The 20,642-nt window shown below is 36.2% G+C and overlaps 1 protein-coding gene across 1 annotated transcript in view; it reads left to right on the top strand.

Annotated features, from left to right (window-relative positions):
- Positions 1-19,795, top strand: part of RFX6 (regulatory factor X6) — a 52,847-nt gene extending 33,052 nt beyond the window's left edge. Inside the window, exons 8-19 of the mRNA XM_059941973.1 lie at positions 3,431-3,508; positions 3,631-3,744; positions 5,903-5,952; positions 8,344-8,503; positions 9,444-9,588; positions 10,912-11,021; positions 11,973-12,090; positions 13,550-13,672; positions 14,335-14,541; positions 15,652-16,164; positions 17,026-17,238; positions 19,620-19,795. Of these exons, the coding sequence (XP_059797956.1) occupies positions 3,431-3,508; positions 3,631-3,744; positions 5,903-5,952; positions 8,344-8,503; positions 9,444-9,588; positions 10,912-11,021; positions 11,973-12,090; positions 13,550-13,672; positions 14,335-14,541; positions 15,652-16,164; positions 17,026-17,238; positions 19,620-19,795 (2,007 nt within the window). The remainder of the gene's footprint in view (positions 1-3,430; positions 3,509-3,630; positions 3,745-5,902; positions 5,953-8,343; positions 8,504-9,443; positions 9,589-10,911; positions 11,022-11,972; positions 12,091-13,549; positions 13,673-14,334; positions 14,542-15,651; positions 16,165-17,025; positions 17,239-19,619) is intronic.
- Positions 19,796-20,642: the final 847 nt, after the last annotated feature.

The following is a 20,642-nucleotide window of genomic DNA, read 5'->3' as shown; positions in this document are numbered from 1 at the left end:
GCAGGAAATAGAAATCTACATAATCAAACATAATTGACTGATTTATAGGAGGGACAAACATTTACTAACATCGATTAAAGACTTTCCAATTAATTATTTACCATCTCCATGATAGTACATAATCAGAAGGTGGTAAAATAAACCTCTAAAGACTAAAGATTATTTTTATTTAAAACTCAGTATCAAGGAAGAAAATACTAGAATGTGTCTATCACATGCAATTTCTTTAATTATAAGCGTTATATTTTCTATTAGCTCCATTTAATTTCAGTAACTGGTCATCAAGCACTTCTCTAGGACAGAATTTGTTCCTAGCACTGAGGGGGAAATGCCTAGATGAATGCAAGGACCTCACTTGAAGATTCCAAAGATTCCTCTCCATTGTAAAACTCTGTTCTCTGTTGCAAAATTTGTTGAAAATTAAGGTAGAAACAGTTTCATAAAATTCAGTTTATAAATAAACTTTCAGTGCTTATGTAGTAAAGTCTAAAGGTAAATCCTCCTCTATTTCTGAACTTCTAGAGTCATTTGCTGGCTATCTGCTGACTAATAGTAAGATCCATTATTAAATCAGGGCATAAAGATTTCTACATTCTTCTTTCAATTAACATTCATTTTTAAATTAGCATTTGTGGAAAACATCTTTCATAGTAAGTTTAAGTCAGTTCATATTTTGAGGTGCAAAGATAGAGGAATATTATTAACAATGTCCACCTGTATTACTTTAGTAATGGGCTTTTGTAGAAACTAGAAATAAAAATGACACATTCATAAAAAGGTCTATTGATAGATAAGTAGAGATGCACAGCAACTTCTGGTGTTCATTCTAATGACAGACTTACTCTCCCAGTTAAGAACAGGCAAAATACTGAAGATAATTCTCAGATGCTGATTCAAGTCTCCTGGAGTATGTCCCCTTCCTACTATTCTCCTCTCCCATCACATTCCTCAAGGTTATCACATCATTTTTTTAACCATATAGAAATAATGTGTGATATTATGACTTCAGATTTGAGACACCTTCAGTAGATGTTAACATGTGGCACTTTGTGGGGGAACTTGTGGAAGTCTGCGGGACCTCAGGGAACACAGTTCTTTGGGGGAGGGTATTGTTGGCTCACCTTTGTGGAGAGGATAGCTTACATAAAAACATATCAAGAAGATGTTTACTGTGTAAATATACCAGGTGAGGAGGGTAGATGGAGAGAGTAACAAAGAAAAAAAAGAGAAGTGAAGAATATGTTCCAATAGTTTATTTCAGCTTCTCTGCTAGCTTCCAAGGACTTCCTTACCTGCCAACTTGAAAAACTGGTCTGTAGGTCATTTCTCATTCAGTATTCAAGATGCTTAAATAACCCCTGGTTTCTAAATTCATTCCCAGTCGTCCCCATCATGAGCTCCAGGGACTAATACTCTTTGTCCCTTGAGGGCATCTGGGCCCTGCCTTTTACCTTCTTAGCCAGTAGTCAGGTTCCCCAGGTAAGTTGTCAGTTCCTAGAAAGACAGGTGGGGCTGAGGCTAAGCACTTTAAGCACCTACTTTCTTGAGGCAGGAAGGATGGAGACTTCCTAGGGAGAAGCTGACCCCAGTGAGGGGTGCTGGCTGAAGCTGAGAGGCCTGCTTTCTGCCCCCATCACAGTGTCACTCAAGGCAGTTGCCACCCTCCCCCCACTTGCTCACTGACCTTACTAGAGCTAAGCCTTGCCTCTGCTCCTACCCTCTGTAATGTGATGTCTATTCTCAGAAAATTGAGCAAAAGTATGTTTATAAAGACTGCAGAGTATGCTACAGTGAAAATTTATTGTCCTAAGACTATGTAAATATTAAATAAATTATCAGTTATAAGATTTAAATTTTTTGATGATTTGTGTATAGGAGAAAAAATTTTGACACAAATAAATGGAAATATTTGTGAAGATAAAAGTTTACTTGTACTTTAGTAGGTTTCAGGGATCAAAGGGTTAATTTTGGACAACAATTATGAATTCCTTCCTATCTTTCATGCTGTCCTTATCCTCATTTTAGAAATATGTCTTGGCAACCTATCTAAAAATATAAAATCGTTGCTTAAAATAAAGAGCATGTCTCATTTGCATCAATGGTGACATGTCCTGCCAGAGGTGTGTAGTCAGCATACCTCCTTAGAAGTAGATTGGTAATCTGCATGTCATCGTTATACAGCTTTGCGCTAAACCACAAAGATATGTGCTGTTGCTGGGCTGCAGGGACAAAGGTTGGAGAGCAAAGAGTTGGGGTAGGACACCCCCATCATCATGACCACCCTAGATACTATGAAGGTAAAAATAGCTAACAACTGTAAGTTTCTTAACATGAATTATGGGTTACTCCAACCACTTTCATGTGTTAATTTATTTAGTCCTCATAACAACCTGACTAGATATTTACTGTTATTATGATCTCCATTTTATAGATGAGGAAATTAAAACACATGAATGTAAAGTAGTTTGCCCAGCATCACGTAGCAGATTAGAGCTAGCATTCAAATCCAGGTATCCTGCAGGCAAAGCTCACACCTCTAACCTCTAAGCCTGTTTCTGTTCACATAGAACACACAACCTGTAACAGGTAGGAATATTTCTAGCTTATGAAATAAAGATGTTGTGAATATGAATATTGTTAGTTTGCCCGAATATTATCAAGTTCTAATCCATCGCATATTTTAAAATATGTTTAAAACTTTCTATCCCTGCAATACAAATATCAGTGTAACATGGAAATAAAGAATTTTCATAACAGACATTTAATGTTCAAATCTTTTTTTGGTCAACAAGTCATTTGATATTATTACTAATTTTAGGTAATGTAGTAAAGTCTTATACTTCATACCAGGAAAATTGTTCCAGGTGCATCATGTCTCATTTTATCTTCTTTAACACCTTATGAATGATATGTTATTACTACCTTACTTGAAGATATAAAGCTTGGGGTCAGAGACAAAGCAACCCGTGCAAAACAGTGCAGTGGAGCTGATGCTCAGTGTTAGCTGACCCCACAACCGAAACTGGAAACCACTGCACCACACTGCCCAAGCACCTACTTAATAAAACTGTGTGAAGAGTTGATGTATTTTACCATTTTACATTTATTTCTCCAGTCAAAGGTAGTTTTTTTGTTAAGCAGAAAACAATGTTGCTTTGGCCCATAGTTCCCTGAACAATCAGCTTTTTCATCATTCTTATCACACTGTCCTGCAATTGTCCATTTGCTTGCCTTTCTCCCTTCACAAGGCTGTGTGCTCCTTAAAATAAGAATTGTGCTTTTATTTTTGATTCCTCGGATTGAGCACAATGCTTGGTACATAACAGGAACTTTAAAAATGTGTTTGAATATATGAACAAATGAATGCATGAACAAAATGAAGGCAGCGCTGAAAGGGTGCTTTTGTTAAGATTTTTCTTCCTTGAAATAGGTTGATACCCTAATAATGATGTACAAAACTCACTGCCAGTGCATCCTGGACAATGCAATAAATGGAAACTTTGAGGAGGTAAGAGTGACAAAGAATGCTTTGCTGACTATATTATGTAAACGTTCTTGTCCTGTTCTTCATATGAGTTCATGTTGAGGAAAATGTTAATATTAATGTACATACGCTTTGCTCTCAACTAGATCCAGCATTTCTTATTACACTTTTGGCAAGGAATGCCTGATCATCTTCTTCCCCTGCTTGAAAACCCTGTTATCATTGACATTTTCTGTGTTTGTGACTCAATTCTTTATAAGGTAAGCTCCTTAGGATGTCAAACATGAACCATATATTTCTTTAAAAAACATTCCATCTAAATTTTTGCAATATATTTTCAATAAATTTGTTATTCCTGGCTGGAGATACACTATTAATTTTTTTTCTGAGGAGAAAGCAAGCAGTTTAATAGTGTATATTTAAGAGTGAATGTATTTTAATATAACTTTTCATTAAATAAAACAAAATCAGTTTCTTTTTACAGCTAAGAATGATTCTAAATGTGACATACTTCCATAAAAACTTAGTTAATTTTTATTAACTGTTTAAGGTGTTTTCAGAGTAAATAACTTAGTGGCTTTTTCACAGTATCAGTGTTTTGGGGAAAGCAGAATTAAGCACTCTTATGGGACTAATAACTTGAAAAATTTGGAAATCTCTAGCGTTAATGCATTCATGACCAATTCTGTTCTTAAGCCAAATAAGAGTCCCTAAGTGTCTACAGAAGGATCACGAGGATATCGTAAACAAATAGGAGCTGGTTGGCCATCTCGCCAGCCATTCAGCGGGGAACAGGGTGAAGCTAATTCCCCCAACAGTCCGTTCCCTAGTTAGAGCAGACACAAGTCCAAGCTAAGGAAGAAAACTGTATTGCAATCTGGGTATTTTAAAGTGAGTTTGTCTACATTAACCTCCCAAATTGTCAGAAGGAAAAACAAAAGCTTTCCTTTTAGAACATAATTTGAGTGAGCAAGAAAACCCAAGCTGGAGTCCTGTTAAGTGTTTAGGAAGTAAAATCCTTCTAAGTTAGTTGCTGCTGTTACGTTCTCAGCTTTGCAGAGAAGTGAAGCAGAAGCTAGATGAACTCAGTCCAGAAGCAACTTTGCACATCAAGAACTGTAGGTGGGCTTGAACCAGGATGAGGGAGCCCATATTTTCATCCTCTGTTCCGTTCTTCCTCATCGCAGTATAAGAAAATAGAGTCTCTACCTTTAGTTCAAGCTAAAGCTGAAGAAGGACAAAGGAGAGCAAGGATTGTCTCATTTTTCTGGGTCAAATAAGAATATCATCATTTAGAGAGAAAGGGTTTAGTTTGCACTGACAGATGGTCTGAAGTGTTTAAGACATGAGGAAGTAACCAGAAAGGGGAAAGAAGGTGGTTCTAAGAGTAGGTATAAGAAAAGACCTGGACTCGTGCACACACATTTACCAGCATCAAGGTAAAGCTGTTTTGGACTGTGATTCAACACCTCCAAGAAATATCCTTAAAGCATAACTTCCTCCCCCAGCAAATGGTCTATTTCTTTGAGTCCAACACAAAAGTCCAGAGTTTAAGTACCGTTACATGCACAGAGTTTTTCCTCCTCCTGGTGGACCCAGGGAGGCACAGTGAGCACTGTAAATAGAGCAGTGTAATACGAGCTTCTGTAAGATCTTCATCCCATCCCTAGAAAGTGGTCAGCTTTTAGTCCATAAAACTGTACATGATTGCCAAGGCCAGTTCATTGGTAACTAGCATACTGGGCATATACGATACTGTCTCTTGTTTTAGTGTTTCATATACACGGACTACATGTGCATTTTGCTGGTAAGCTGCCCAGGCCTTTGTAGATGACTATCTACTCACGTTTTGAAATATCTTTGAAATATCCAAGAGGACCTCTTGGTCCTCTTCTCCAGGCTGGCACACTCAGTTTATGAGCAGCCTAGGGGATCTGTACTGTTCATATCCTATCTGGTTCCCCATCTCCTTTATTTATCATAGTTTTTCCTGGGCTGGGATCAGTCGGCACTAATTTTTTCTTTTTTTCTTTTTACTAGTTCTCATCAAGGTCCTACTCACCATATCACCCACATTTAAGGTTCAGTCTAGCCCTTTATTTTCAGTGTTCTTTATGTTCCAATAATTAGCTCTCTGTACCCGGTACATTCGTGTCACCTGCTTAACTAGCACTGCAGTGCTTCTATATACCCCCGCTCCCCTTGCCTTTTACACACACACACACACACACAAACACACAAACACACATACACAACTTACATATATACATTCATTTTAGAGATAAAAGTATAACTTTCAGAAATGAGTTAACATATTATTCTCTAGAAAGCTAGGAATACAAAGTAATTGACAAAGAGTAAGTGTGTTTCTATAGAAATATTAAGGATTTATGTTAACTCTCTTTTGCTGTGATTAAGGTTCTAACAGATGTACTCATTCCTGCAACAATGCAAGAAATGCCTGAAAGGTAGGTTCAGTTAATAAAATATGATAGTTGCTTGTGTAGGGTTTAACCTTATACATTATGGTAAAGCAAAACATTAAGTAGAAATTCATTCATTTACCAATATTATTTTCCTATTCCTGTCCCTTTGTATGAGCTATAAGAGATGTGCCTCAGTTTTTATATTCAAACCTCAATGAACAAAATCGATGGAACAATCCTGAAATCCCTTTAATTTGAGAGCTGCCCACATGAAAAACAAATATTTAAGTGTAGTTGACCTTTAGGTTACTGAGGAAGCTCTTCAATGGAAACTGGCTAGAGGGAGATGAATGGGGATAATTGATGGAAAATAATCACAATAATAAAACTATAAGGAAAATTATATTTATTATAACTTTGGTCTTAATTGCCAAAATCAAAAAGTAGCATAATGGAATTATTACCTTCTTTTAACAAAGGAATAAGATCTCAAATTGAAATGACGCCTGAAGATTTTTCACAAAGTCTTCCTGTTGTTCTGATGTGAGAACAATAGGAACTTGAAAAAAAAGCCAATTTTTAAAAAACGAATTCTAATAAAGTAATGAAATTTATTTTAGTATTTTGGGGCACAAATACATATAGGGTGGGCATAGTTGTTTCTCAATAAATACATGATGATTGATAGAACAATCTTTATTTTTGATTTACCTTTTCCTCTAGACTGGTTTATTTATTTAAATAATAATTGATATTGACCTGGTCAGTAGTTTCTTTTAATTATTAATACGTTGTCTTTAAACATCTAGCCTGAGCTCTGAATTAGGTACACTTAACACTTCTGTGTCACAGCAAAATGGCTATGCTTACATAGTGACAGGCATTCAGCCGTGTAACTAATAGTAATAATAGCTGACTTTTATTAAACACAGTGTGGGATTTGAGACTTACATAAATTATTTCACTTAGCCTGAGAAGTACTATTTATGTATTTATCTCTTAAGTATGCAAGTAGTTCATATTCATTTAGAAAATGAAAAACACCCATAAACGCATTTAAAAAATCACTCATATAAAATAAAACTAAAAAAAAATCACTCATTGTCTTACCACATTCTTAATGTCTTAGGTTATTATTGTATCTCACAGACTTTTTTCTAGGAATGTTAAAAATGGAATTATAGTACACATACTATTGCAGTATACTATGAAAATCTTTCCATATCAACAAATATAGATTAGCATTTTTTTAAATGATTGATTGCATAGAAATCCAGCATCCGAAAAATACTATACTTTATTTAACCAATTCTTATCATTGAACAATTGGATTTTTTTAAAACAACTTGTCAGGCTATTCTAAAGTAACTGTTATGATCCAAATTCACAAAGAGGAACCTGAGAGTACAAAGAAATTAATTTATTTGCCCAGAGTCAGCTGATATTTAAGAAGCAGAACCTAGATTTTAATTGAGGTCTGTTTAACTCCACACTCTGCCTGTGTTTTTCCTGTACCATGTCACTGCTCCCCAACATATGCCCCATCCTAAATATATTTAGATCTGTTTTGTTGAGATATAATATGTAGATTGTTGATGGATTTATAAATTTTTGTATGTTTTCATAATATATACACAACCAACCTTTGCAATTTCCTAAATGGAGTCCTCTAATTAGTATGTTTGTGGTAATTTTTGGTAATTTAGTATGTTTGTGGTAATTAGTTATATTTGGATTATAAGAATATGTTACTAGAAACAAATATTAAATACCTGAAATGGCATTATGATCCCTATGCGTGTCTCTCAGTAAGCCAAGATATGCAAAATCAAGTGCACACTTACCTTTTCCCAGAAATATTTTATAGAAAATGATTGAATTATGAATTAATATTAATAATAAATTATGTCTTATTGATCACTTTCTGCCTGCCAAGTTTTAACCTGAACACTTTCCATGAATTATTTCATGTAATCCTCATAATAATCCTGTGACATGGATACTATTCTTTCTTTTTTTTTAATTTTTTTTTTTTTTTTGACGTGGACCACTTTTAAAGTCTTTATTGAACTTGTTACAATATTGCTTCTGTTTTATGTTTTGGTTTTTTGGCCGCGAGTCATGTGGGATCTTAGCTCCCCGACCAGGGATTGAACCCGCACCCCCTGCATTGGAAGGCGAAGTATTAACCACTGGACTGCTAGGGAAGCCCCTGGATACTATTCTTATTCCTATTAACAGATGAGGAAATTGGACCTTCAGGAGACTGAGTATTTTGACCAAGATGATAAATGGCAGACCTAGGCTGACTTCAGTCATGTTCTTGGAATCAAAGAGTAATAATATACCTCCATTAAACTGCATTTATTTAATGCATTTTGAACTACTTAGCATTTAATACAGAGTTTTTTGTTCTTTGGGGATTTTTTGTAGCTTATTAGCAGACATAAGAAATTTTGCTAAAAATTGGGAACAATGGGTTGTTTCATCCTTGGAAAATTTGCCAGAAGCTCTAACTGACAAGAAAATACCTATTGTGCGAAGATTTGTATCATCTCTGAAACGACAAACATCTTTCTTACATCTTGCACAGGTACGTTGGTAAGCCGAGGGTATTTGAGTCACCAAATCAAAAATGAATCATCTGATAGCAAAAACTGGGGAACTTTCAGAGATTGGAGACTAAGTAGACAGCAATTAAATGCAACATGAGATCCTAGAGTGAATGCTAGAACAGAAAAAGGACATTAGTGGGAAAACTGATGAAATTCGGTAGTTTAGTTAGTTTAGTTACTAATATTGTACCAGCGTTACTAGTATTGTACCTGATTTTGATAATATACAAAGGTTATGTAAGATGATGATGTTAGGAGAAGCTGGATAGAGAGTATGTGAAAATACTCTGCACTACTTTTGCAACTTTTTTGTAAATTTTAAATTATTTCAAAATAGAAAGTAAAAAAAGAAAAAAAAACTTTTGAATGAAACGTAAAATGTAAAACTCTTATTTGCCAGATGAATTCAATTAATAAATGAATCCAATTAATAAAATTAATAGGTTATGGGGAATGAGCCCGTGTGATGTTGTGAAAGCCACAACACATTTTAAACTATCTCTAATTTAGTTCTCTTAAATAGGGAGGAAAAAGTAATTCTTAAATTAGAGTTACATGTTTGTATATTGTTAAAATAGACTTGCCCTCTCCTCAAATGATCCTTTGCTTTATGAAGGTTTCTAGCCCCCTAAATTTTGAAAGACTAGCTTGGGATAGTTCCAGATAAGAAATTTAACGTTGTGAAATTCCTATTTTATGACCACGGGTAAAAAAAAATATTTTCTTATTCCAAAAATAGTTTTCAAACCTTTAACAGAGATGATCATGAATCTCAGCTACAGCTTTTAGTTTTAAAATAAAAAAAAGAGTTATTTATGATACTCTTCTCTCAAGGAACTATTTCTCTAGAAGCTAAAATTTTCTTTCGATGGAGGATCAGTGATATAATTTAGTGTCTTTTTTACTTTCTTTATGGAGATTGCCAGACCAGCTCTCTTTGACCAGCATGTCGTGAATTCTATGGTATCTGACATTGAAAAGGTTGACTTGAATAGTATTGGATCTCAGGCCCTTCTCACCATTTCGGGCAGCACAGACACTGAATCTGATATCTACACTGAATGTAAGTCTTCTCTTTTTGTTTAGGGCAGGGTCTCCCAACCTCAGCACTACCGATGTCTTGGGCCGGATGCCTACCTGTTTGATAGGGCAGTGGGGCTGTCCTGTGTATTGAAGGGCGTTCAGCAGCATCCCTGGCCGCTCTCCCCTACATGCCAGCAGCAGACTCCTCCGAGTTGTGACAACCAAATCTGTTTCCAGACATTCCCAAATGTCCCCTTGGACTACAAAATCATATCTGTTTGAGAAAGTCTGGTTTAGAGAAATGCTTTTAATTTTTAAAATTGTTGTCTATTTTAAAACAGTTGTTCTTACTGATTGTGAAAAACCTGGAAAATATAGAAAATATTAAGAGGAAAATAAAAGTCATCTATAATCTCATTGCCTAGAAATAATCCAAATAGAAAAAACCTGGGAATAATCAAAACAGTTTTGAGTTTTGTGAGTTTTCTTCCAGTTTTATATTACATGCATACGCATTTCCATGCGTTTTGCACTCTTGGCATCATATGGCGTATAATGCATACCAAAATGGTATCTCAATGCAATACTGTTTTTCAAAGCCGAAATGCCCTGCTTAGGTTTGGACAGTCTGACAGAATTTACCAAGCCAGGACGTGTGACCGGACAACCAGGTTCCATTTCCCAGGGATAACAACCCACTATTTCTCCCATCGTTTCTCTCTGAAAACACCAAAAAATGCAGCCTCCTATAGGCTATAGCACACTGCTCTCTGGGGACAGTCCAACCTCAGTCCTGCTTTCTGTTTCTTAACATAAAATTATATTACCCTTTGGGATTCAGTAAACCTCAAACTCTTTAATAAAATAATAGTCCTTAACTGCCCCTTTAACTTTTACATGATAAAAGATTATTTATTTAAGTGGCTCAATTCTTCAGGGCAGAATTTAATTTTTGCTAAAGATAAAGGATATTTCAGAAAGCAGGAAATCAACAAGTCTAGCTTAGTTCAGTCATTAGGTTTCAACTAATCTGTTGCATTTAATGAAAGCACTGCATTCAAAATGAATAATCATCTCTACTGACAACAATTCTTCCCTAGTATATAGTATATAAACCTGCATTTCAATATATACCAAAACATATACACTTATGATTAAAATTTTGAAGAGTAAAGAACTAAGGATTTTTTTGTTAGTTTCCAGGATATGAAATTAATTTCTTTAACACATTTAATTTAATCTACCTGTCTTGCCCTTTTATTCTATAAAATTATTAATGATTTCTACTTTTAGGTTTCCTCTTGGGTTCAAAGTAGTGTGCAATATTCTGCTTTTTTTTTTTTTTTTCCTTTTTACATGGTAGATGACTCTATCACAGTGTTCCAAGAACTGAAAGATCTCCTTAAGAAGAATGCCACTGTGGAGGCTTTTATTGAATGGTTGGATACTGTGGTAGAGCAGAGAGTTATTAAGGTATTTTTCAATGACATATTCAGAAAATAAAATTTTGTTAATAGTAAATGCTAAACTGGCTGTAATTTCTTGAATGGCGGGGAGTGGTGATAGGCTGTGTGTAATAATGCTTTGAAAAGCTTTTGAAACCCTACCAATAAGGGAAGTCAAATATCAGGATTAGAAATATGGCAGATTTGAGAGCACTGGGCACAGTTTCAATTCTATTCATCGTTTTCTGACAGACTACAAGACACTATTCCTTCCCTATCAGTCAATAAGTGTACAGCTGTGTAACATCAGTAGTGAAAGATAAACTTAGAAACTGGAAAGAGCTGGCCCTTTTCTTAAAAAGCACGTTTTCATAAAAGCTGACAGAAGATATGGTTTTAAGTATTTACATTTTTTAATTCCAGGAGCTCAGTATTTTGTGTTTTCATGTGGTTTCTTCAACTCTTTCAGTTAACCTTCAAGTCATCCATCATGAAACAAGGCCATAAGAACAAATATATCCATCACCAGTTGGTGTTAGCCATTCCATATCAAGGAAACTAGTTATAGTGTAGGGACTTTTTTTCTCCTGGAAGGAAAACAGATTATCATTCAGGACCAGAGAAGTCAGAGTTAATCATTCACAGAAATATATAACCCTTCCTTCACATTTCGCCTTCTCTTTTTAAAGCTCTGTCAAAGGAAAATTAAGAGAGAAAATATTTTGTAAATTATTTCATTTCGTTGTCCAATTTATTAGGTAACAAAACCACATAGAATAAAGATCTGTCAGCCTGAAAAATGATGGCAAAGCCAGATGAAAATTAAAATCCCTAGACAAATCATTGTATTTGATAAAATAAATGGCATGCCCTGTCAATCTGTCCATTTGTCAGTTTTTCTACCTCTTGATCTTACGTAGGAAGCATGTAATAATGAAATGACAGATTTTATAGTTTCATTTTGTTCCTTTACTTTTAGACCAGCAAACAAAATGGAAGATCATTAAAGAAGAGGGCTCAAGACTTTCTGCTAAAGTGGAGCTTTTTTGGTGCTCGAGTAATGCATAATCTCACCTTGAACAATGCATCTAGCTTTGGTATCTTATGTGCTTTATAAAACTCTTCTTAGATGAATTACATCATTCATTTCTCAGTCACATTTCCTATCAATTTTTAAACGTGTGGCACTGTCATTCCTCAAATCAGACTCTTGAGCCGGTAGAGAATGGTTGGTTTTAGCCTGGGTTTTGTAGCAGACCACTTGCAGAGTTAAATCCTAACACTGCTTCTCTTTGGCTTGGCTTAACCCAAGGTAGGCTGCTCACTGTAGAAATGGGAGAATATTTCTTTCATTGGGTTATATAGGCACTTGAGTGACGTGATATGTATAAAAATACATTGCCAGAACCTGGTAAACACAATAAATAGCAGCTATAACCATTACACTCCATCAGTGCTTAGATAAATTTTCTTTGTTAAACAAGCAAATAAACAATAATTAATACATTATTTTCCAAAGCCACTATTCATTGAAATATGGCAAATGTTTGCATCTTTTCCAGGAACCTGCCCTCATAGCTGTATTCCAAGAATCAAAGACCAGCTTGGAAGACATACTGTCATATGTTTTTGAACCATCTATCCTGATTTATACAACTTATGAAAAAATTGAGTCGTTAGCTTTTTCAAAAATTGAATACCTTCTTTTTCCTAAAATTTCTGAGATTCTTAGTTTGTAGTTATAATGCTATCTCCTGGACAGTACCTCCACATTTAGTAGTTGCATTTTGAGAATCCTCGCATTATAAAATAGGTTACAATTAACTAAATTTGTTCATTTAATTTTTAACAGAATTAGATAAAATCAGTGAACTTGTATTGAGGGATGAACAAAATATATTGTCTATTATTTGAAATATGTTGCTTATATTTAAGGTTTCTTAAATTATACAGTATTTAAACCTGACCTTATTATGAAAAAAGACTTTTGTTGGAAAATCTGTTGAATAGTTAAAAGAAGTTTAAGGTTTTCCAGGACATCTTCCACATGAAAATTACTTTTCTCCTTTTTTTTCAAATGAAAGAGCATTTTGTTTCAGGCTAGAAAGACATCTCCTTACTTGATACTTTTTTCAGACCATGTTGGCTATTGTCTAATTATTTAGTACAAAGTAAACAGAAATAGAGCAGAGTAGAGCTCATTCTCCCCAGGTTAAAGCTTATCACACTCCAATGTGTGCCCTCTTAAAGCATAAAGCATGTCTCACTTTCATCCGAATTTTCCTTTGATGTAATTAGTGGCCAAAGAGCTGGCAGGACAGTACACACAGTGAGCTGGGCAGGCGGTACACAAAAAGATTAGAGACCCAAGTTAAGCATGTTGGTCTTAGCAGGTCATTTAAAGTCCAACAAGTATTTGTTTATTTCAGTTGCTCCTTGTAAAGTGTTGCGAGATGGTCACAAAGATAACTTGACTTCTCTCTTTCTCCTTCCTTCTCTTTCTCTCCCTCATTTCATCTCACAATGCCCTCTCCCCATTCCCTATCCATAAACAAGGTTCTTTCCATTTGATCCGAATGCTTCTTGATGAATACATTCTGTTGGCCATGGAGACCCAGTTTAATAATGACAAAGAGCAGGAGTTACAGAATTTACTGGACAAGTACATGAAGAACTCAGGTAATTTAAAATGTATATCTTGTTTTGCATATTTCTTTGTTGAAATCTAAGTTGGAGAATTTGTAAGCCCACATGTTAAATGGATTTATAACAGTCTCAGATTTTACCCCCAAAATGTCACTACTAACACAAGATACTAACACTAAGAGAGCCCTATTTTTTCTTTCCTCCATTGGTATATAGAGTAGTCAAGGTACTTTACTGGAAACTCTGAAGAATACAAATCAATATTCTTAACTTCTGAGAACTTAGGTAAAATTGGAGAAGTGACGATAATACAAAAATAACTAGAATTTAAGACTGCGCACGTGGTATACCACCTTATAAATGGTGTAGAGATGAGTTCTATAGGAATTTAAAGAAAGAGGGACACAATATATTTGGGATCTGATGACTTGCATTTTGAAGGCTGTTCACTACAGAGTGGATTATTTAGTGCCCTGAAGAACACACCTACATCCACAAATATACAGTTAACAAAAACCAGCACCACTGCCAACACCAAAGATCTGCCAGTCTTATTTCCCATGGAAAACACTTCTCAGGAATTTCCAGATTTATGACACAACCCTAGAACATTTTCAGTTTTTCTTTTAACTTGGGCTTATCCACTACGAATGTGGCAATGATATTAGCTTTCCTATTTAAAAAAATCTTTCCAGATGCAAGTAAAGCTGCCTTCACTGCTTCTCCGAGTTCATGCTTTCTGGCCAACCGTAATAAAGGGAGCACTGTTCCCAGCGATACTGTGAAGAATGAAAGCCATGTGGAAACAGCCTATCTTCCTCTATCATCCAGTCAACCTGGAGGCTTAACCTCTGCTCTGCACCCATTCCCAGCTGGGAATACAGACAACATGCCGCTCACTGGTAGGCTGTGAAACAACCCAGAAAACCACATAGGCTTCAGTATGTCTCACAGGAACCTATTCCTTTGTTTTCTTAAAGCTGGTAAACTCCAGGCATTTCAAAAATAAAAAGGCTTATCTTCACTGACTTATAACAAAGCTTTATAATATTTTTGTGATTTTCAACATTTGTCATTCACATTATTATCAATACCATTTTTAAGATAGGTATCACATTTTAACATACTCTCTTAGTTATATCAGAGGTCCCAATAATTGGTTATTTTCATTTAGTGGAAGAAAAAAATAGATTAGGTGTTCACAAAATCATTAAAATACTTTGAAAGTCGAAAAATGTGAGCTTCTTATTTATTTTTGGATTTTGAGGAGACTTTATTTCTCCTCCATTAAAAAGTAGATTCAGCTATTTTAGGATTACCATTACAATAATTTTCCTCTTTGGTCTAGGGTCCCATTTCTGTCAATCTGAATGTTTATGGCTTAAACTAGCTACTAGATAATACTTTAAGTCTGCTTATTGCCTTATGTGTTCTTTGAAATCCTTCTATATACCTTACTTCATTGAACATACAGAATTTTAAACCTGGCATGGGTAGTTTAGGGGCGTAATTCCACCAATGGAAAATTGGAGACCTAGGGATTTGGTGGCTTTCATAACTCATTGCTCATCAGTGGGGTCTGCATGAAGTTTTGAATTGACCGCTTTGAAGCCATGGTCATTTTGACATTATTGCCCTTTTCTTTTACCCTAAACTTCAAACCATTTAGCCTTCAGCTTGTTTTTTAATTACAGAGAAATGTGAACAGCAGACCCCTTGCCCTTCCCAAGCTTGGTCTCTAATCATCTTTATACCCACGGAAGGATGAAGCCATCCCAAACTTTCCTCCATAGTCACTAACTCCAAAAGTTGCCACTGTTGTGAAATACACTGCTGTGATGATGCTTTTTAAACCTAGAGTTTTATAGGTCCCTAGTCCTGTTATTTTTGGAGGTTAGAAATGAACTAAGCTGGAAAAAAGGTATAGTAATAAATCGTGCATAATTTTAAAAGATGTGAAGCCATCTATTTTTAATTTGCCACTAGTGAATGCTCTGGTAACTTTTTTCCAGGTCAAATGGAGCTTTCCCAGAGCTCTGGTCATCTGATGACACCACCCATTTCTCCAGCCATGGCGAGCCGAGGAAGCGTCATTAATCAGGGGCCAATGGCAGGGAGACCCCCGAGTGTGGGCCCAGTACTGTCAGCCCCACCACACTGCTCGGCATACTCAGAGCCTGTTTATCCTACTCTCCCTCAAGCCAACCATGACTTTTATGGGACCAACTCTAACTATCAGACTGTGTTTAGGGCACAGCCTCACACCCCACCAGGACTCTATCCTCATCGCCCCGAGCACAGTCGATGCATGGTCTGGAGTGAACAGCAGCTTTCTAGAGACTTCTTCAGTGGCAGCTGTGCTGGGTCCCCATATAATTCTCGGCCATCTTCCAGCTATGGACCATCCCCACATGGCCAAGATTCACACAATATGCAGTTTTTAAATACAGGAAGCTTCAATTTCCTGAGCAACGCAGGAGCTGCCAGCTGCCAAGGAGCAACATTGCCTCCTAATTCACCTAATGGTATTGACATTTTTAAAGAAATTTTCCCGGCTTTTGAGTTGGCAGTAAGGCAAAATCAGACATTGAGTTCTACCTCTGGTGAACAGCATGTCATCCCATGTAGAGCTTTCTCAAAATCATGGAATCTTAGATATTTGGAGCCAATTTCTGCCACATACAAACATATCCCTAATTCTTGTGACTTTATTAAAGTTGCCCTTCTAAATGCCCTGCATGATGCAAAAATATTATGTCAAACCATATGTTTGAGACCAACCTTAATAGCCCAAAAGAAGAATGTTCTGTCCTTTGAAAATTTAGTGAATAATGTTTCTTCCGGAGAACTAGCAGCAGATCTTAAAGATTAGGACCCAAGCAGTGCCTCCTGTTGAAGTACCTTGAGGTTACTGAGTTGGAAAAATCTGTGGACTTAGTCAGCCACCAAAGTAAGCTCTGTGTAGAGGCTGCTCGGATGCTCCTCTCCTCAGTGTAGGCCAGTCCTTCTCCCAGAAACATGAATCTGTAAATAAAATTGGTATTTGACAAGTAATCTTTGTGAGAGGCTGATAGTGCCTTTTTTTTTCTTCATAAGCATTGTAAGATCTTATTAATTTAAATAAGGGAAATATGAGAGAGGTGTTGTCTTACATCTCAAAATTGATAATACGATAATGCCTATGTATTTTTTAAAACAAAAAACAACATAATGAACCATATCCATATATAAGCACAAATCCAACCATATTGTAAATGTAGATGTAAATGTAATATTTACAGTATGATATCTCTAGGGCTCTATCCTATTACCTTGTCCTTTTTTTATCTTCCTGGAATATTACTTGTAATAAGTTAACTGTACATTCTCAACATTTTCTGTTGTAGGGTACTATGGAAGCAACGTAAACTACCCAGAGTCTCACAGACTTGGTTCGATGGTGAATCAACACGTTTCTGTCATCAGCAGTGTTCGCTCCCTGCCTCCCTATGGTGACATCCATGATCCACTCAACATTTTAGATGATGGTAGTAGAAAGCAGACCAGCTCGTTTTATGCAGACACACCACCTGCAGTTGCATGTCGAACTCCTGTAGTAGGTAAATTATATTAACATTTCTTGAAAACATTCTTTAAAAGTTGTTAACCTCAGCTATGCAGTGTTAACTGGGCACTCACGTTCCCACAGTTGGTTTATCACTTCGGATCTGAAGTTATGTTTCTGAATCTGTTAGTAAAAGCCTTGCTATTTCTCTATATACATGTCACCATGCAACCTACTGCTAGATCTGGTATTCTTTCCAAAACAAATCTCTGGAATCTATTATGTATGCAGAAAATTCATGTAACCTGTCAAATGCAGTCCAAAATTCTGTTAAGTTTTACAAGGGCAATAATGATATCTTTTTCTCACTTTCTCTTGTTCACTGTTGGAAGCAGGGCCAGTGCCAAGAGCTGTCTTTGGACCCCATAATCTCCATCAGTATCCTAAAACCACTCCAAGTTTTAAAAAATGGTGACTTGTGATGATGGTTACCATAACTTTCTCAATTGTATGTAAAATGTGATTAGATACCTCTGTAGAAAATGTTGCTTTCTTATTCTATAACATACATTTTAAGTAAAAATGAACAAAACTGTATGTTTGCCATGAAGTCCCCTAGCTTCTTATTCCAGCCAGGTTGCTGTCCCTAGGAAAATACGGCAACTTGTACTAGATGCGTCACCGACACCCAGCAGAGAGTCTGCCACATAGTAGGAACTCATTACATCACTGAGTTGAAGAAAGGGGCAGAAACAAATGCATAGATTTAGTTTCTAAACCTGCTAATAAGGTATCACAGGGCAAGTATTATATCCATATAAGTATCAAGGTGGAGTGTTAATGTTTATATGAGATGACTGAAATCTTCCACTGGAACTGATTTCAGATTAGCATAAGTAGAGGGCATTGACACCCAAACAGAGCATAAGGGAAAATGAAATAAATTGCATCTCTCCTCACTCAGTGTATTTTTCCAATAATTCAATAGGAAGCACTTCTTCCCTTCCTATGACCATCACAGACGCTCCCTGAGCAGAGTCTGCTATCATCTTATGCTATCTGCAGATGGTCATTGCTTCTGGGTTACTCTAATGTAGCAGAAAATTCCACTTCAGGAAGTTTCCTCACTGTGAGACTGAAATGTACGGAGTTGCTATTGTTACTATTAGTTCTGTTTACTTGTAGTGATGGTGGATGCTTTGATGGAACACAGTTTGGGTCTAGGACAGATTCTAAGCTTTAGTTGTCAGAGCTGGCTTACAAGTAAATTGCAAAGAGGGCTTCAGGGTGATAAGAGGGAATAGAGTGAGTGAATGAGTAGTACAAGGGGAGTTAGGGCCTATAATTATATTTCCTTAATTATAAAGCCTGGTTTTTAGTGACAGAGATGATGGTACTTAGAAAAAGAAGAAAAACAGCACTGAGAAGGCAGGAACCAAAAATGCAGGAAAGGTAGTGCTAGTGAGCCAGTTAGTAAAAAAATTTGAGAACCTACTATTATGTGCCGAACCTCATTTTAGGTGTGAGGTTATGGTGGTAATCAGGTCAGAGTTCCTGCTTGTAAGAAGTTTACATTCCAGTAGGAAGAGATAAGGCAATGAAAATATAAACAAATGCATTAAAAAGATAATTTCAGTTACTCTCAGGTCAATTAAATAGGGTAAAATGACAAATAGTAATGGAGGAGCTGCTTTAGGTAAGGTAGCTCGGAGAGGATTCCTGAGGCAGAAATATTTGAGTTGCAAGTTGAGTGATAAGAAGGAGGCAATGATGTGAAGATTTGATGATGGAGTTCCAGGCAGAAGAAATGGAAATTTGCATAGTTTCTGAAATGGGAACATTTTGGGAAAATTCAATGGGCAGAAAGAAGGCTCGTGTGTTTTGAGTACGGTGAATGAAGAGAGGGGAGTAAAATAAATCAGAAGGCAGAGACCAATTCATCTAGGGTGTTAGGAACCAGGGCAAGGAGCTTGGATTTTGTTCTAAGAGTAACGGGAAGTCATTGTAGCATTTGAGAATAGGGACAATTTGATATACACATCAGCAAGATTATCCTGGCTGCTCTCTGCAGGGTGAGGGTCATGAGACTAGTTAGGAGGCTGCTGTGTTGGTCCAGGTAAGAGAAGATGGTGGTTTGAACTACAGTTGTGGAGGTGCAGTTGGAAAAAGGACGTAGACTGGGGATATATTTTGGTGATACAGTTGTCTGAATTTATGTTTGAAATTGAATTTTCTTTGTGAAATGTATTGAAGGAAAATTTGTGGGAGAATAGCAGGGGGGAAAATGGAAGAAAAGATGAGCATTGCTCTGAGAAATTATACACACTCAAATTTAGTACAGATATATGTGCTCAATGCACAAGTCGTAAAGTGAGTGGCACAGAAAAAAGAAACTGTCAGTCAATTTTCAATTGCTGATTATATTTTCCCTTACAGCATCCAGCTTGCAAACCCCAATTCCTTCCTCCTCATCCCAGTGTATGTATGGAACTTCCAGTCAATATCCAGCTCAAGAAACCCTGGACTCCCATGGAGCAAATGGTAGAGAAATGGCATCCTCTCTACCACCAATCAATACTGTGTTCATGGGAACAGCAGCTGGAGGCACTTAAACCAGCACTGTTCGGTAGGGGTTGAAACCTGAAAAGTCTCCAGCGCTCACATGCTATCTACTCAGACCGCCGTCAGAAAAAGAAAATGGAATATCCAGTGGCACGGTATTGTTTTTCAGGTCACTGGTGTAAAGCTATGGACAACACCATAGTGAATGGAAATATTCGCAGAGTTTGCCTTGCACACAAGTTGTTTAGAATGTGGTCCCGTTATTAATCATAGTTTCAAACATTATCAAATGGAACCAGTGGAGCTTTGAAGATGCAGACATTTCAACTCTGAAGATTTAATATTTCACATCTTAATTTATTGAAAATCTGTGTGCTGTTTCACTTTTGGTTTTTAAAAAAGAGAAACATTTATTTAATGCTTTTAAAATACCTTTAATTTATTAGGATCTCAGAATCATTGTTTACTATCCCTTATTTGACAAAAAGTCAAATGTGTATGGCTACCTCCTATGGAAATGTTTACAAGATCAACACTTAATTCAATTCAGCCTCGACCAAAGTTGCTTGACTTTCAGTTTCTGTGCATTAGTATGATGATTTCTGTTACATAGCAGTGTTCCAATTCTATGTAACTGAATGGAGATTAAAAATGCTTTCCTTCTTTATTTAAAAAAGATAGGAAGAAATAAAGTATGGAAATATTTTTAAAGGCTTGGTTGTTCTCAGGGCTGGTTCTGTTTCTGAAGAATCCTGGGGATTTACAGGCAAAGCTCCTTTATATATCAAATTAAAGAGTAAAGTTGGTTGGTCAAACAATAATTCTAGAACATTTGCATAACAGATCCATGCATATAAATATAAAGAAATTGTGATTTGTAGACTGTTTGAACTTCTG

This window comes from Balaenoptera ricei, chromosome 12 (assembly GCF_028023285.1).
Source record: "Balaenoptera ricei isolate mBalRic1 chromosome 12, mBalRic1.hap2, whole genome shotgun sequence".
NCBI classification, from domain to species: Eukaryota; Metazoa; Chordata; class Mammalia; order Artiodactyla; family Balaenopteridae; genus Balaenoptera; species Balaenoptera ricei.
Note: the sequence above shows the minus strand (reverse complement) of the source record. Positions and strands in the feature narration are given on the sequence as shown.